Genomic DNA, 15524 nt, shown 5'->3' with positions numbered 1-15524 from the left:
CTTTAGTACTAAATAATAATAATAATTTTTATTTTTAACCCTATGTACATTAAATAACATATTAGAAAGGTGTAAAAACTTTTAAATTTGAAATTTTATCGCGTCTATATTATAGTAAATCCATCTGATATCATCATAAGGGCCGTCGCACGTCATGTCGACTTAACGTCAACTCAGCCAAAATAAATGATGTATTATGCGAACAAAATGACTTTTCACGCGCCAATTTAACTTTATGTGTCTATTGTCATGTCAAAAGTACGATTTTAGTCCTTATTTTAAAGGCGAACCGTACTTTTAACATGACAGTTGACCCATAGAGTTAAAATGGCGCGTGATAACTCATTTTGTACGCATTCTAGTTTGTATACTTGAATAGTTACAACTTATGTGGTTTTACCTAAAGATTTTAAATTTAAATGTTACTTTAACTACCAGGCCGATTATAATAAAAGAGTCGTTAAGTTTGTATTTATAAATATGTGATTTATGTAAGGTGCAATATGAACCTTGATTTGAAGGAAGGTTATAATAATGTACCTACCTATCTGGATTATTTATTATTATCTTAGGCTCAAGGCACATTGCGGCAGTGAAGTGAAGCGACACGCGCGTGACGGTGGAATAACAATTAATTTGAATTACTCTTGAATGCGCGGATCGAAACGCACATTTGCATTTGCCTCATTTTCAATTTGCTTAGCTTCACACAAACTAATTTCTTCGGACAAAGCCTTAGTATAATTATGATAGAACTTCTCTTACAGGTAAGTTCGTTTAATAATTATATAGCGAAGATAAAGTTCGGTTTACTTTGTAATGTTTCAGAAAAGAAGTTTCGCTTCTTTTCGACTCCGCAATTTGCCTTTAGCCTTTTTAATATTATGGTCAAAATACTTTATTTAATTGTAAACATTCCTAAACTAATGTGTAACTACGTAAATAAAGCATTTCTAAAGTTCTAAAGCTTTTTATTTCAATTTGTTGTATGATGCATTGAGAAAGGACAATTTTAGTCGTTGATCTAAGGGTATACCGTACCTACTTTTGACATGACAGTTGACACATAAAGCAAAAATGGCGAGTCCTCAAAATGTACACTACAGTGCGAGAAGGCTCTATTGACGCTGTTGGAGAACAAAGGCTTAGAATATTCAAACAAGAACAAAGGAAACACTTGACAGCAACGTTAATTCCGATTTTCGCCACGCGCCAAAGTAGCCTTGTCGCACTGTATGCATAAAGTTCCAAACGCACTTACGCGGGCGGTGTGCTGCGTGAGCGACGAATACGACGCGACGTAATGCGTATATGGCAGCGTCTCGCCGCAGACTGCCATATAGGCCGCAAGCACTGTATGCCGTTGAGTTGATCGCGTTCGTCGCGTTCGCAGCGCCGCGTCGCGTAGTATTCGTCGCTCACGCAGGACACCGCTCATATATAAACTATATTTGACGTGCCGCGTCGCGCAGCGCAGCGTAAATGCGTTTGGGCCTTTATACTTAACTGTTACGTCAAATGTCACCTCTCCCGCACCGCGCGCATCTATCTTAGAATTTCAGTAGGGTTAAAACGACATTGAAACTCACCAAAGTTGATAGAAAATCGAACATTGAAACACTAGATCAAACGAACGAGTGCTCGATCTATCCCAAGTCTGGCAATTCTCTTTGGATTAGAAACCGAACGATACAGCGTCCCAAGCGAAAACATCGTATAAGACCCGCAAATTGCTATTGCGCTGGAACCATGTCTCATTACCATCGAAATGACGTCATTTGACGTAGGTATATTTTAGTAAAAATATACCATCAGCTCGAAACTTCAGGCCACGCACATTAGCAATTTGCGGGACTTATAAATAAAATAGCGGCTCGATTACGGTAAAATGACAGCTAGGTACAATTTCACGATCCGACATCCGCTGAGAAAGGATTTTTGAAAATTCAACCTCTAAGGGGATAAAATATGGATTTATTCACGCGGACGAAGTCGTGGGCAGAAGCTAGTATGGAACATGGAAATAATTAAGTATGCATTATAACAAAAACATAATGATTATCCCTGAATTGATTGGCGTAACCTTGTAGTTCGTTACTCCCGCTTAAATTGAACTTTGTATTAGTTATTATTCATCTGCAGTAGAGTTTACAAGTTTATTACTCAACAAAAATATTTATGACCAAGGTGTTTTAAAATTAAGTTTTTTTTTGTTTGGGGAAAAAAACTTATCTAGTAAAGTGTAATAAGTATATCTGGAAATAAGCTAATAATGAATACTGTTATTAGAAATCGTATATACCTTAATTGAACATGTTTGAAGTGAAATTCAAAAGATATTATTGTCTTGTCATATCAGGTATGTAATTTAGGTAGGTTACCTATTCACCTACGCATAACGCATCACATAAAAATCCCTTCGAACGACACTGGCAGGGAGGCGTCTGCGCATTATTGTACCTACTGCGCTTTCCTGATGGTTGACTGACGAACCAATGCACGGCGAGACACTGCCCGCCGCCCTCGACCCTATGTATTTATGTAGGTGTGACACAAGGTGCCAACAAGTTCAAGAAATTCCCGTTGTGTAACAGTGTTACTCAACGGGAATGTTTTCAAATTTTAGGCACCTTGTGCCACAGACCACAGTGTTACACACGGGGGTGTGACTCAACGGGAATAACCCGCCTCATCTTCTACCAATCCTCATCATCATCATCTCTGATCTCAACCCATTACAACTGGCCCACTATATAGAGTACGGGGCTGCTCTCAGAAAGAGAAGGGTTTAGAACCTAAACTTTAGGCCATAGTCCACCACGCTGGCCAAGTGCGGATGGGCATTGGCAGACTTTACACCGTGGAAACATGCAGGTTTCCTCACGATGTTTTGTTCGTCGTTAAAGCAAGTGACATTTAATTGCTTAGAAGAACGCACACGGCTCCGAAAAGTTAGAGGTGCGTAGCTTAGCTTAGGTAATCCTAGGGGAACCTCTGACTAAAAGGCCCAAGTCTTAACCACTGAGCTAGGATATCACGTGCTTTTAATTAAAAAAATTAAATGTATGGTTTAGTTCTTACAGCAAGTGCCGAATGTCAGAGAGAGTCGTCCTTGCCGTTATCCAAAGACAGCTTTCAACAGATTCAGCGAATTTTTATGCCAAGTAAGAATGCTTATACTATCTACTTTGAAATTGAGCAACTGGCGAACTATACGGTGTAATCAGTACCCATATTATAAATATGAAAGTATGTTTGTTTGTTAGTTTATTGGTTTGTTGGTTTATTGGTTTATCTTTCAATCACGTCGCAACGGTGCAACGGATTGACGTGATTTTTTGAATGGGTATAGATAAAGTCCTGGAGAGTGCTGAGTGACATAGGTTACTTTTATCCTGGAAAATCAAAGAGTTCCCACGGGATTTTTAAAAACCTAAATGCACGCGGACTAAGTCGTAGGCATCAGCTAGTCAGTACCCTTATTATAAATGCGAAAGTGTGTTTGTTTGTTGGTTTATTGGTTTGTTGGTTTGTCCTTCAATCACGTCGCAACGGTGCAACGGATTGACGTGATTTTTTGCATGGGTATAAATAAAGACCTGCAGAGTGACATAGGCTACTTTTTATCCCGGAAAATAAAAGAGTTCCTACGGGATTTTTAAAAACCTAATTCCACGCAGACGAAGTCGCGGGCATCAGCTAGTAGGACTATAAATGTGAAAGTGTGTTTGTTTGTTGGTTTGTCCTTCAATCACGTCGCAACGGATCGACGGGATTTCTTGCATGGGTATAGTTAAAGACCCGGAGAGTGACAGGCTGCTTTTTATCCCGGGAAATCAAAAAGTTCCCACAGGATTTTTAAAAACCTAAATGCACTCGTACGAATTCGTGGGCATCAGCTATCAGGTGAGATGGCAATCGGGTTATGAGGCCGGGGGGCGGGGGACGTCCCCGCACACCCGCACGTCACCCGCGCTCGCCCGCATCGCGTTAGCGCGATTGTCATTACAACCTGTCGCGTATTATATACCACTAGGCATATTTTTAATCTTGATTTTTTTAACAATTGCAGCACCTAGGGGACGAAAAGCTGAGTTGAGTGATATCAGAATAAACTATTATAGGTTAGTACCTATTTATAATATTACGAGCGAGCGAGCTATGGAGAGGGCTATGTTAGGAGTTTCCTTGAGGGACAAGATCAGAAATGAGGAGATCCGCAGGAGAACCAAGGTCACTGACATAGCACAAACTATTAGCAAGCTGAAGTGGCAGTGGGCAGGTCATGCCTGTCGTAGAGGCGATGGCCGTTGGAGCCGGAAAGTCCTTGAGTGGAGACCGCGTTTAAGCAAGCGTAGTGTGGGACGCCTTCCAGCACGATGGACCGACGATATAAAGAGGCTGGCGGGAAGTGGCTGGATGAGGAAGGCTGAGGACCGGGTGTGGTGGCGCTCTTTAGGGAAGGCCTATGTCCAACAGTGGACGTCCACAGGCTGATGATGATGATGATGAAAGTCGAAAGTTTTGTATGTTTGTTACTCTTCACGCAAAAACTACTTGACAGATTTAGCTGAAGTTTGGAATGGAGATAGATTACACATGGGCTACTTTTTATCCCGTGAGATTTTTTAAACATAAATCCAGGCGGACGAAGTCGCGGACATCAGCTAGTTATTTAAATTTTTTTTTTTTTTTTTTTCCTTATTGTTGAGTGCCAATTAGCTACTCAATTATATTACGATCTAGCCTAATGTATGACTAATAAGTAATTTTATTTTAACCTAAACTTATAAATTATCTTATATACTAAGAAATTGTCCACTGACGCATCTTAGTCTTTCTTGATTTGAGATATGACACTTTGTTCACGTGTTCTTTCAGCACTTACACTATGTACACTATCACTAATCACTATACACTAACTCAAAAGGTTTGGTCCTTTTTAGTCTTCTCACTGTCTCCGTTACGTCAAGCAGCTGGATTGCTTCAACGTTAACGTGGTGGTGAAGCCTATAGTCGTGGGCTTTGGCAGATTTGGTGATAACTTTATGGACGTATTCAATTTGAAGGTCCCTATGAATATCATCATTTCTGATGTACCAGGGTGCATTTACAATATTCCTGAGTACTTTGTTTTGGAACCGTTGGATGATTTGGATGTTACTTTTTTTGGTACAGCCCCACAGCTGTATGCCATAAGTCCAAATGGGCATCAGGACTTGTCTGTACAAAAGAATCTTGTTGTGTATTGACAGCGAGGAATATCTACCAAGTAGCCAATACATCTGTTTATACTTTATATCAAGTTCTTTCCTTTTTTTCTTGACATGAGCTTTCCAGCGCAACTTCACATCAAGTGTCATACCAAGGTATTTAGCTGTATCCACGTAGGAGATTTTTTGGTCGTTTATGAAGACAGCGTGATACTTTTTTGTTTTATTTGTGAAATCTATATGAACTGACTTTGATTCATTTAGCTTTATTCTCCACTTTTTAGTCCATTTATAGACTTTATTTAGCGCTATTTGTACGTTACCCACTGCCTCTTCATGTGTGCCTCCTACGGCCATAATGGCAGTATCATCAGCAAAAGTGGCAATCGTATTGTTTTCAAGGTCTGGAATATTGCAGGTATATAATAGGTACAGGACCGGCCCTAAAACACTCCCTTGCGGAACTCCAGCTTTTATACATTTAAGCTCAGAGTAGGCATCTTCTTGTCTTACTCTAAATGCTCTATCTGTTATGTATGATTCCAGGATATCTGCGAATGATTTGGGTAGCTCGTTTCTAATTTTATGAATAAGACCTTCATGCCAAACTTTATCAAAAGCCTTTTCAATATCAAGAAATACCGTGGAACAAACTTTCTTTTCTTCAATTGTTTTTTCTATGGTGTTAACAATTCTATGTACTTGATCAATAGTTGAATGTTTCTCTCTGAATCCAAACTGATGATCTGGTATCAGGTTTTTGTTTTCTAATATTGGTTTCATCCTCTTCAGTAGGAGCTTTTCAAATAGTTTTGACATAATAGGCAACAAAGAGATAGGCCTATATGATGTTGCTTCATGAGGTGGTTTTCCTGGCTTAGCTATCATAATGACCTCGGCCACTTTCCACACATTAGGCACGTACCTGAGCCTAAATGCAGCGTTTATTATTGTGGTGAGCTTAACTATGGCTTTCCTTGGAAGGTTTAATAAAATTTCTCTCGTAATTAAATCATATCCAGGAGCTTTCTTGGGACCCAATTTGAGCTTTATTTCTCTACATATTTCTTTGGGTGTCACTAGTTTGATGTCTACATCTTCCTTGATTTCCCTAGTAGAGTCTTTATCAATTTCTTCTCCTTCGTATGGCTGAAATATATTCTCTAAGTGTTCTGCAAATCGTTTAGCCTTTTGGTCGTTATTTATCGCCCACTCATTGTTTTCTTTTTTAATTGGGGGAATATGCATTAGTGACTTGTCCATATTCTTTGTCGCTTTCCAGAGTGAATAATTGGTGCTCCGGTCATTTGTCAAATTTTGAAGGTAATTGTCCATAGTTATTTGTTCATACTTTTTGATTTCGCGCTTGATTTTTTTTGTAAGTTTATTCAATATTCTTTTATCTAATGGAGATCTAGTCTGATGCCATCTATTTCTTGCCCTTCTCTTTTCAGTTATTAGGTTTAATATATGTTTCGGATACACTGTACTTTTAGGTATATTTTTATATTGTGATGGAGTATTTTTCCAGGCCGCCTGTTGTATGTCTACAACAAATTGATTGACCTCTTCATTTAGTTGTCCTGGACATTTTAATGGTACTTTTAGATTAATGCTGTAATTCAGTTCTTGTTTAAAGCCTTCCCAGTCCGTCTTTTTACTTGCTAAGGTCGGAGTAGATTCTTTAAATAAGATTGTTTCGCTTAGTGTAAGTAATATTGGAGAATGATCAGAGCTCATGTCATGTCGTTCTTCAATTCTAAGATATTTAGGTGATATATTTTTGTAGATAAAGAAGTCTATTAGGTCTGGAGTTTTACCAGGGTCAGTCGGCCAGTATGTTGGTTTTCCAGTGCTAGCTACATTACATTTCAGTTGCTTAATTGCTTCTAGTAGTTCTTTTCCTTTAGTCGTAGTTAATCTAGATCCCCAATAGGTATTTTTAGCGTTGAAGTCACCTCCTACGATAAACTTATTTCCATATTGTTCTAGAAAACTAACATATTTATCTTTTTTTACTGAGTGCCTTGGCGGACAATATATAGCTACTACTATAATTGGATACAGCTTTGTTTGTACGTGTATGGCCACAGCTTGAATTTCTTGTTCTTCATATTTGCTTTCCTGGAAGTGGTAGAGATTTTCTTTGATAATTACAGCACTGCCACCCCTAGCTGTATTATTAGGATGTAACGCATGGTAGACTTTATATCCTTTAAATCTAACGAATGACTCTTTAGTGAAGTGTGTCTCGGATATCAGACACACGTCAATATTTTCCATATTCAGGACTACTTCTAGCTCGTGCTTATGTTGGAGTAGTCCGTTAGAGTTCCAAGCCATAATTTTGAGGATATTATTATTCATTATTTCGATTTAATTGTAGCTTTTTTGGTGCTATCTTCAAGTTTTTTTAGTCGCTCATCAAAGGAAGACATGTATTTTAAAATTGAATCTAGTTTACTTTCAAGATTGTTATCTGTCTGTATGTTAGATTTAGCTGCAACAGTTTGAGCATATGTCATTTTATTTGACGTAGTATTTTTTGGAATCTCTTGTTTTTTGGTAATATTATCATTAGTTCCTAGTTTTCCTCTACTTGCTGCGGATTCTTGTTGCTGTCTATATGGTGCTGATGACTTTTTAGTATTATTTTTTCTTATGCTTTGCATTTCTTTGGCTATCATACACCCCCTATAATTTGCTGGGTGTGATCCACCGCAATGCACACACTTTGGTTTCTCATCTGCTGGTTTTTTGCAGTCTTTAGTGAGGTGTTTTCCGGTGCATTTTACACACCGTGGTTCCCGAGAGCAGTATTTTTGTGTGTGTCCATAAGATTGACACCTTTTACATTGAGGTACTAACTTCGATGTTTTTAGGGGTTGTATTTCTACCTTGCATCCTAGGATAGACTTAATATTGTGGATCTTGTTGATATCCTCATCGTGATTAAACGTAAGCATAAACATATTGAGTGGCTCCTTGCTCTGCCATCTTAATTTGTTTGCCACGTCTTCTATTTTAAATCCTTTATTTGTGAGGTCTTCCATTATTCTACTCGGTTGGCATGTATAATGCAATTTTTTTGCCATAACTCTTATTGGCCTTTCCTGCTTATTCTCGTAGGAATGCCAAATACAATTATTTTGGGTTAAGAGCTTACTAATAGTTTTATAAGCGTCTTCATTTTTTGTATTAATTTTAACTGTCTCCTTACCCATCATCTTCACGGTGAATGAGTCCTCAGATGAGTTGTCACTCGGCAGACTTGCAGTTATTAAATCGTAAAACGATTGATAGTCTATCACAGCCGATACGATAATGGGGGGCGGCTGAGGCATTTTTTTAGGTTTCCTTCCTTCATGTTTATTTTCAGTATCAGATTCCTGAGTCTGAATGGGAGACGTGTTCAACTTCCTTTTTTTCCTGCCTTTTACTCTAATCCATTCAGTTTCTTTAGCGAGCTCTTCCTCATCAGTACAGTAATCAACCGGTTCAGTTGAGCTCTTTTGAGTAGAGCCAATATGCTCGGAATATCTAGTTGATTTCGATCCTGACAGGGCTTCAATTTGCCTTTGCAGCTCTAAAATCTGCTCATTCATGGTTTTTATACTGAGCTGAAGGTTTTCATTTTCCAGCTTTTTTTCCTTTAGTGCTTTATAAATATTCACGTTCTCTTCTGACACTTGGGTGAGTTTCGTATATAGGAATCGCTCAGTATCCGTAGTTAATTTAACTTTTTGATGCTCGCCCATTGTTGCAGTATACAACTAGTATAGCTGCAATACAATATTTTAATTTAAAATAATATGTATTTCACAGTCCGAATCGCGGTAACTGGGTCATTATGACGCACGCGGTACGTCCGGCGCGGCACGCGGGCCGAGTCAGCGATTTTACGTTTTAGCACAATACGCGGTTGTTATTGACAGAGATTGAACACTGACTGATGATTTAAATGAGACAAAATAAAGTACCTACATCGACTTTTAGAAAGAGAATTCGGCTTCGTATAGCGTTGTCTCTGTCACTCATACCTATGTGACGTTTTGTCGGTCTCAACGACTGAGACAACGCTCTATAAAACCTCTAGGTATCTCTTTCTAAAGATCGATGTACACTTTTTACTGGCGGGTACTGTACTAACTACCTAAATATTCTACGTGGCGCGGCAGTTCCTGCGGTGACCATTTTGCACTTTGCTTTCAACCTATCTACAAGTACGCGGCCGAAAATAATGTACATCGGCGTTTAGAATGGCATTTCGGCTTTGTAGAGCGTTGTCTCTGTCAGTTATACTTATGTGATGTTCTGTCGGTCTCAACGACAGGGACGCCGCTCTACAAATATGATTTCCCCTTCTTAAGATCGATGTACATTACTGTATACCCATAGAGCAGAAACAAAGAGGAGTTGGCCTAAGCAACTGTGCACTGTGATTTTCAACTAGGTCCTGACGTCATCACTGTGGGCGGGGCCTTAGTTAGTATGCTGTCTGCGTTCGTCAGGTTCACATATATTGAGACTCGTATTATCGGTGTGTTTTCGCGTTTTTAAGAACAAAAGGATGAAGTGTTGTGTTTTATCGTGTCAAAGTTATTCAGACAGACGTTCTGATGCTATGAATGGTATCACATTTCATTTGTAAGTAATTTTATACGTAATTATTAAAATAGTTCTAGATTATTGACATCTAGTGTGAGATAGCTGAACTATGTAGTGACATCAATATATCGATGTTAGGTCGCTAAGCGAGTAGTTTTGCTACTAACCCGCAGATGGAAAATTGAGAAGTGGGCGGCGTTCCACAACCCCTCACCCCGCAAAATGTCACTCGATATTTCATAGGGAAATCTTAATACAACATCTCCTCTTTGTTTCTGCTCTATGTGTATACCTAATACATTCACTGAAACACTTTTTATTTTCAGAGATAGTGTAAGAAATCACTCGTACTACCGAATCCAGGATGCTGTTTCACTGTTATCAGATCCTACATTCGAGCGGCAGAAACCTACAGTGATTTACGTCCATGGGTTAGTATAAAAATAGTCTTTAATCATCCACCTGGGTGCCTGGTGCACTTCGACCACCCGTTGTGCCAGATCCTTTTCCCCCACGCATTATGCAAATTTTGCAATCAACTCCCTTCAACGGTGTTCCCACTAAATTACAACATGAAGTTATTCAAGGGGCGAATCAACAAATTCCTAAAAGTCCGGCAACGACTTGACGGTTCCTCTGGTACTGCAAATGTTCATGGGTGGCGATTATGTCTTAACACCAGGTGACCCACTATTTTAAAAAAATAACTAAATGTTCGATAGGCAGCCCCACGTGTGGGCAAGCGCTACTTTACGGAAGTCAGCCAGAAAGATGATATACAAGGAACCGAGGAACCACAAGTTTAATTCGCTGTAATCCGCCAAAACAGACAAATCTGTTTGTTAAAACGTGCGATATGTACCACCCGCCCTCCCACTACTAAAGAAGCAGGAAAAGCAAGCAGGATGCGTTTTTTTCAGCAAACCTAGATTACGACATGGGGTTATTCAAGGGGCGGACCAACAAATTCCTGAAAGGCCGGCAACGCATCGGCGGTTCTTCTGGTACTGCAAATGCATGGGCGGCGGTAATCACTTAACATCGGGTGACCCGCCTGCTCGTTTGCTCGCCATCTCTATTTAAAAAAACCCCTAATCCTTCAGGTTCTTCAGGTCCAGGTGATATTTCAGAGTGCTTGAGTGTCGGTAAATCTACTATATATAAAAACTAGCTTATGCTCGCGACTTCGTCCGCGTGGACTATATAAATTTCAAACCCCTATTTTACCCCCTTAGGGATTGAATTTTCAAAAATCCTTTCTTAGCGGATGCCTACGTCATAATAGCTATCTGCATGCCAAATTTCAGCCCGATCCGTCCAGTAGTTTGAGCTGTGCGTTGATAGATCAGTCAGTCAGTCAGTCAGTCAGTCAGTCAATCAGTCAGTCAGTCAGTCACCTTTTCTTTTTATATATTTAGATGAATCGCTGAATGTGTTGCTGATCTCAAATCTCGAGAACAGCAGAACCGATTTCGCTAATTCTTTTTCGTAATATTCCTTGAAGTAAGGGGATCGTTCTTACGGAGAGAAAAATAAAAATAAATCCTGAAAAAGAATCGACTGTTAGGCGGTACGAAGTTCGCCGGGGCAGCTAGTTACCTAATAATAGTATGAATATAATTATTTCCAGATATGTAGAAGTTACTAGCGATGAGAGTGGTGCTACTCTGGTGCAGGCGTACATCACGAACGGAGGATTTAACATACTCTTCCTGGATTGGTCGAACCTTGCTTTCGGGGATTATATCAGTGTCTTGTTTAATATTAAGCCGGTAAGCACTAACATATACTGATATTAATAAGAATAACTAAGAACAACAATCAGTTTAAACCCTCGTTGGAATTAGGCACCGCAAAACGTTGAGACGTTGAACGTGTTGAGACGTTTAGGTAATATTTAAAAGGCGGTCACTGAAAATCAGCGTTGGGGCATCTGGTACCTCAGATATTTGCTCTAGAGGTTTGTGTCTGAGGGGCCCGACGTCTCAACACAGGCTGAGTGGCCTACCTGTTCGAGGTGTTGCACTGCTGTACAGGACGATATTGCCTACACCATGTACCACCTATATACCTCGAATAAACATTATTCTATTCTATTCTATTCTATTCTATTCTATTCAAAAGTCATTGTGGTCAGCCGTGTTTGGTAAAATTCTTCAGGAATTCTTCAAAATCTACTAGATCTATTTTCTGCAAGCATTGGTTGGTACAATTTTTTTTTAAATAATAAAGAATATTAGCTAAGTTAATTGTTGACTAATGTTCCCTCTTTCCCCTCCAACTAAGCATAAAGCTTGTGCTAGGAGTAGGTACGACAATAGTGCAACGGGTGGGGTTTGAACCGGCGACCTTTCGGGTTTCAGTCCACACCTTTAACCGTTGAGCTATCGAGGCTCTAATGTAGCTGTCATTCTACGCAGCTGGTATCTAATGTAAAATCCATTTTCTGTAAGCATTCGTTGAAAATCGGATTAACGGACGGGCCGTGAAAAACTAGCAGACAGACACACTTTCGCAATTATAATGTTAGTATGGGTAATTTATCTTTTTTACACAATTTTATTGTAATTTCAGGTGGGTCATGAAGTAGGGAGAGCGATATTGAGACTTCTAAAGCAGGGGTTAAATATACAAGGCTTACATATGGTGGGACATTCTATGGGAGCTCACGTGGCAGCCGTCGCCGCGAGGTTGATGAAAGCTAGAGGATATACTGTACCAAGGTACATAATCCTAATAACTTCCCATGTTATACAAATGGGTATGGATATGGATAATGAAAGTGTGTTTGTTTATTGGTTTCTCCTTCAATCACGTCGCAACGGAGCAAAGAATTGACGTGATTTTTGCATGGGTTAGTTTAAGACCAGTAGGTCGATTTTGTAAAACCTGCATCAATCATTATTACAATGTCAATTGTTGTGATTGGCTGATTTTGTGCAATTCTTGTTGCAACAATGCATTGTGCCATTGACTTATATATTAATTCGTATGGACAGGGCCATTGAACAAGCAAAATGGCACCGACTCATTGGTCCTAAAATGTTTATTTGGCACCAATGCAACCTCAGATGACGTCTGGATTTCAAACGGGTCGTTCATGAGTATCTAAGAGGTGGCGCTGATTTATTTGGTTCAAAAACCGTGAAAAATTTTGTTCGTTTGACCATATCTTGTCATTTATATCGATGATTGTAAGCCCCTCCAATCTAGCCCCTGCTGCTTGCGGTAGAATGACAGCTACAATGTCACGATCGCAATCACGTCTGATTGGTTGACACTCGCTCACTATTGGCTACAATGCATTGTTGCAACAATAATATCTACCATAAATACAGATAAGATATATAAGATAATTACGATTTTAATAATTATTGATGCAATTTTTCTGCAATCAACTAACTGGAGAGCGACGTAGGCTACTTTTTATCCCGGAAATAGTTCCTAAGGTATTTTCAAAAACGTAAATCTACGCGGAGAAAGTCGCGGGCATCAGTTAGTTTGCTATAACTTAGAAAAAATCTCTAGGTTTAAATCTAAAGTTTATCATAACGAAGGCATTATAAAAGATCATTCAATTTAATACTCGGTGAATTTAAGTATTATGTAGGTACCTATCTAAGCTTTTAAAATAAGTACTTACCTACATTATCTATTGGTATTATTTGCAGCATTACCTATCAGGTTTGCAAAAAAACATGGGATTACTGGGTTGTCCTCGATTTATATTACACTAGCTGTTGCCCGAGACTTCGTCGGCGTGGATTTAGGTTTTTTTAAAATTTCGTAGGAACTCTTTAATTTTCCGGGATAAAAAGTAGCCTGTATCCGTTCCCGGGATGTAAGCTAACTCTGTACCTTTCACCAAAATCGGTTTACCCATTAGGTTAATGGGCCGTGAAAAGCTAGCAGACAGATTATTATCGATAATTAAAATTACAAAAAGTAGGTGCCTAGTAAGAGTACTTTAAATTGAATCACAATACTTAATCTAGGTATCCTAACCTTTGCTAACATTATAAGCCCAATTAAAATGAATAAAGGTTAACGGCTCTGGATGCGGCACACCCTGGCTTCTATCCCCCCATACAAACTGTGCCCATCAACTCGAAAGACGCAGACTTTGTGGACGTCATCCACACTGATGGAGGCTGGTTCGGAGCTTCGGCCAGTATTGGCCATGCTGACTTTTGGCCCAATGATGGCATGGCCAAGCAACCTGGATGTTTGCCGTTTACTTTGCCACTAACGTTTGAAAGTAAGTTTGTTTATTTGCAAAAAATATATATGGACAGACGATCTCAATGGACTACGAAGTCAAGTGATAGGTACCCGTACCTACCTCATACATTAGCTTTAATATAGTACGCGACAAGTCGAGATGGCAATCGGGATATGCGGGGGGGGCGGGGCGGAAATCGGAAATAAAACGTTGCCATCAAGTTTCCCCTGTGTTTTTGTTTGAATATTCTAAGCCTTCGTTTTCCAACAGCGCCCCCTGTCAATGTCATTGAAGTAACAAGAGAGCCTTGTCGCACTGAATTGGTATGAGTAACAGATACAACGCTCTACAAAGCCGAAATGTCATTCTAAAGGCCGATGTACATTATTTTCTGCTGCGTACTGTACGGTATCTTTACTCTTCAGATTTCTGTAACCACTGGCGCTCGTGGCAATACTGGGCCGAGTCAGTCAATGGAGGCAACTTTGTAGCTCGAAAATGTGATAACTATGACGACTTTCTTCGCGGGAATTGTTATGGAACTGCTTATATGGGACTCGCTGCAGCGCCAGAGTGAGTAATTAATATTTCCTAGGTAACAACTAGATCATACCCGCGATTTTTTCCGAGTGGATATAAGTTTTCAAAAAATCCCTTTTTAGAATTTGGGAACTATTTACTTTGCCGGGATAAAAAGTAATCTTATGTCTGTTTCTGGGATGCAAGCATGCACCTTTCGTTAAAATCTCAAGAAAGACAATGACCGTGAAATCTTTGGAAGGAAGGAAGAACCGAACCTAACAGTAGATACCTATCCGTAATATTAATATCCAGAATATCTTCGTAATTTATATTTTAAAATCATTTTGGATACCTAACACAAATTTTGTATAAGAGATCTAAAACCCTCAGTTCCTTGTTGATTTAATCTGTCAAAGTTACCAAGATTTTGTTCGGCTTGCTACCTTTTCAAAGTCTTGCTACCCTTCATGTCAACTCTGGAATAATTAGTCAAAACGTGCAAGTGAACCTGGTACTTAAAATGTATTTTTTCCTCAGGTTGCGTGGAAACTACTATTTAAGAACGGCAGCTCAGGAACCTTTTGCTTTAGGAGAAAGAGGAGCTGTATGAACCTAGTGTATCCAAATCCTCCATCCAAATCCAAATCATTGGACTGAGTCGGAAAATGTAGTACAAATTAAAATTTTATGGAGCTAAAAGATTGTTTGCTTTTAATCCTACACCTACATCTTGTAAGCGAATTTTCCAACGGATTTTTGTCTTTAAGTTTGTTTGTGAAAATGCAAATAAAATAAAAAGATAATCCTACTTAATTTTTTGTATATAATCGGATAATCAGACAAATTTTTACTGTGGAGTGTGATGGTAATAAAAGGAAATCCTCTAAAGTATAACAATTACTGAGAATAGAGATTAGCTGTTTGCAATTACTTACACTTAGGTATTTACGATTTTTTAC

General features: G+C 39.1%; 1 protein-coding gene across 1 annotated transcript; it reads left to right on the top strand.

Annotated features, from left to right (window-relative positions):
• Positions 1 to 2197: 2197 nt before the first annotated feature.
• LOC117992164 (pancreatic triacylglycerol lipase-like) lies at positions 2198 to 15254 on the top strand. The gene is made up of 9 exons (XM_069505850.1): positions 2198 to 2359; positions 3075 to 3164; positions 4073 to 4124; positions 10148 to 10252; positions 11452 to 11593; positions 12396 to 12544; positions 13865 to 14079; positions 14469 to 14616; positions 15103 to 15254. Exons 1-9 carry the CDS (start codon positions 2314 to 2316, stop codon positions 15173 to 15175), a joined length of 1020 nt encoding a protein of 339 aa, XP_069361951.1. The 5' UTR covers positions 2198 to 2313; the 3' UTR covers positions 15176 to 15254.
• Positions 15255 to 15524: the final 270 nt, after the last annotated feature.

This window comes from Maniola hyperantus, chromosome 21, assembly GCF_902806685.2.
Source record: "Maniola hyperantus chromosome 21, iAphHyp1.2, whole genome shotgun sequence".
NCBI classification, from domain to species: Eukaryota; Metazoa; Arthropoda; class Insecta; order Lepidoptera; family Nymphalidae; genus Maniola; species Maniola hyperantus.
This window is presented reverse-complemented; position numbering and strand designations above follow the sequence as displayed.